This window comes from Penaeus vannamei, chromosome 6 (genome assembly GCF_042767895.1).
Source record: "Penaeus vannamei isolate JL-2024 chromosome 6, ASM4276789v1, whole genome shotgun sequence".
NCBI classification, from domain to species: Eukaryota; Metazoa; Arthropoda; class Malacostraca; order Decapoda; family Penaeidae; genus Penaeus; species Penaeus vannamei.
Genome location: NC_091554.1, coordinates 43,883,986 through 43,886,485, shown reverse-complemented (window position 1 = coordinate 43,886,485; position 2,500 = coordinate 43,883,986). Strand labels below are relative to the sequence as shown.

At 40.0% G+C, this 2,500-nt stretch overlaps 1 protein-coding gene across 3 annotated transcripts in view; it reads left to right on the top strand.

Moving 5' to 3' along the window:
* Pxn (Peroxidasin) overlaps positions 1-2,500 on the top strand; it is a 241,787-nt gene that overhangs the window by 194,293 nt on the left and 44,994 nt on the right. For all 3 annotated transcript variants that reach the window (XM_070123060.1, XM_070123059.1, XM_070123058.1), the window contains exon 2: positions 1-19. This exon is cut by the window's left edge and continues 53 nt beyond it. In XM_070123060.1, coding sequence (XP_069979161.1) covers positions 1-19 — 19 coding nt within the window. The remainder of the gene's footprint in view (positions 20-2,500) is intronic.

Genomic DNA, 2,500 nt, shown 5'->3' with positions numbered 1-2,500 from the left:
TCGGTCGTCTACACACGCTGTAAGTACACCTTTTACGTTGCTGGCGATATGTTGTATGTGCGTTGTATGATTTGTTTTTTTTTATTATAATACTCTCTTTTTTTGTCTGTTTCTGTCTACGACTCTCTCTTTCTCTTTCTCTCTCTCTCTCTCTCTCTCTCTCTCTCTCTCTCTCTCTCTCTATATATATATATATATATATATAAATATATATAAATATATATATTGTAGATAACGATATAGATGTAGATTTCTCCACCACTGAATTCACTATAATGATAATACCATTTTAACAAGTATGTGCGTTGTATGCTTTGTTTTTCCCTCTAACACTCTAGTTTTTTGTTTGTTTCTGTCTACCTGTCTCTCTATCTCCCTTTATCTATCCTTCTTTCTCTGTGTATTTATCTTTCTTTCTTTCTTTCTTTCTGTCTATCTGTCTATTTATCTATCTATATATATAGAGAGAGGGGGAATGAAGTTGACAGACCGACAGTTGTAGATATTGATGTAGAAATAGATTTATCCATTACACTGAATTCAAATATAATGATAATACCATTTTAACAAGCCATACGACTGTCATGCTGTTGAACAATATTTTTTTCTTTCTTTTTCTTTTTTCTTTTTTCCGTTTTCATTTTCTTTCTTTTTTCTTCCTTTTTTCTTTCTTTTCCTTTTTTCCCCTTTTTCTTTTCTTTTTTTCTTCCTTTTTCTAAGAGAAAGAAAAAAAATCGTCTCTAAACAGATTTCCCGAGTACACCAGGGCGAGCGATGACATTTCCGCAGCTGCAAAAACCAACAGACATCAGAGGCCCGAGAGAACGCGGCTGAGACGTGACTGACACTGAACCGGCAGACGAAACTGGCTTCTTAAAACGACAGAACAGACTGATTGCTCAAACCGACAGACGAAGCTGACAGATTAAACCGGCTGTTTAAACTGAGATTTAGCCGACTCTTTAGACTGAGAGACAAAACTGACAGCTTAATCCGACTGTTTAAACTGATACAAATTTGAACCGACTGTTTAAACTGAGATACGAAACTGACAGCTTAATCCGATAGACTAAACTGTTCAAGCCAACAGAAAACTGACAGATTAAACCAACAGACTAAACCAATTGCTCAAAACGACAGTCTAAACTGACCGACGAAACAGACAAACAAAACAGGCTGTTTAAACCAACTGACAAAACTGGCTGCATAATTCTTTGACGTCAAGTGGTCAGTAGGACAAATTATAAAGCCACAGTGTTAACTTACAAATTAAACCTGTTTGACTTAAGTGGTACTTTAAACGGACAGACTAAACTGACAAAGAAAAGAGAGACAGACAGGAGTGGGGGAGGGTGGTGGGGAGACAGACAGACATAGATGAACACAGACAAAGGGTGACTCAGTGAGCGAAAGCTAAAGAGACACACCGAAAAGAAGAGAAAACAAATAGAGAGGAAGAAACAGCCATAGAAAGAGTGCAAGTGAAAAAACACTGATACCTCCAATACGATTAAATACAATGATGCTTAAATACCGTAGAAAAGATACCAATACCATAGGGAATACACCCATACCTTAAGAAAAACATAAACATAGGAACAAATTTAGAAAAAAATAGATAGTTTTGGAAGGACATATACTACTGAAAACATACTAATGTCTTTAGAGCACACTAATACCTTTGAAAATGTACTGATATCTTTGGGAATACTGATACCATTGAAAACTCACTTGGTACCTCTGGAAACACATTGATACCATTGGAAAACCATTGATACTTTGGGAGGAACACATACCAATACCCGTCGAAGGACTCCAGGACGGAAGACTAGTGTGACCTTTCCTTCAGCTGACCTGACTTCGGCGAGACTGTCTAGAGATCCCAAAGAAAAGAAGACTAGCGTGACCTTCGCTTGACAGAAGAGTGTCCACGCAGCGAAAGGACAGCAGAAGACGTCCAAGCAGCAGAAGACGTCCAAGCAGCAGAAGACGTCCAGGCAGTGTAGGACGTCAACGGAGCGAAGAAATGCCTTAATTACATGGGTCTCAAAACACACAAGCAATTTGCATGCATCATTACACGCACCTCGCCCTCGACTGTGAGCGGACGAGAATCGCTCTTACGGGTAGGGAAGCGCAAGGATGAAATTAGCCTGCAACTCTTAAGCGTAAACTGAGACTCAATAACAGTGTTTTGCGTGATGGGAGGAGGGGGGGGTGGAGGAAGGGAAGGGCGAGGAGAGAAGGGAAAGATGTGAAAGTTGGGGGAGGAAGGGAAGGAGATAGAGGAAGAGAAATAAAGGGAGAGGGATGGCGAAAGAGGGAAGAAAGGAACGGAGGAGAAAGTAAAGGAAATAATAGGAAGGAAGAAAGAAGGAGAGAAAGGAAGAAGAAAGAAAGGAAAAAGAGAGGAAGGAGAAGATGAAAGAGCAGGAGAAGAGGCTGGGGAAGGAGGGTCAGAGAGCAACAGGAAGAGAGAGACAGAGGGAGCAGGACAGTG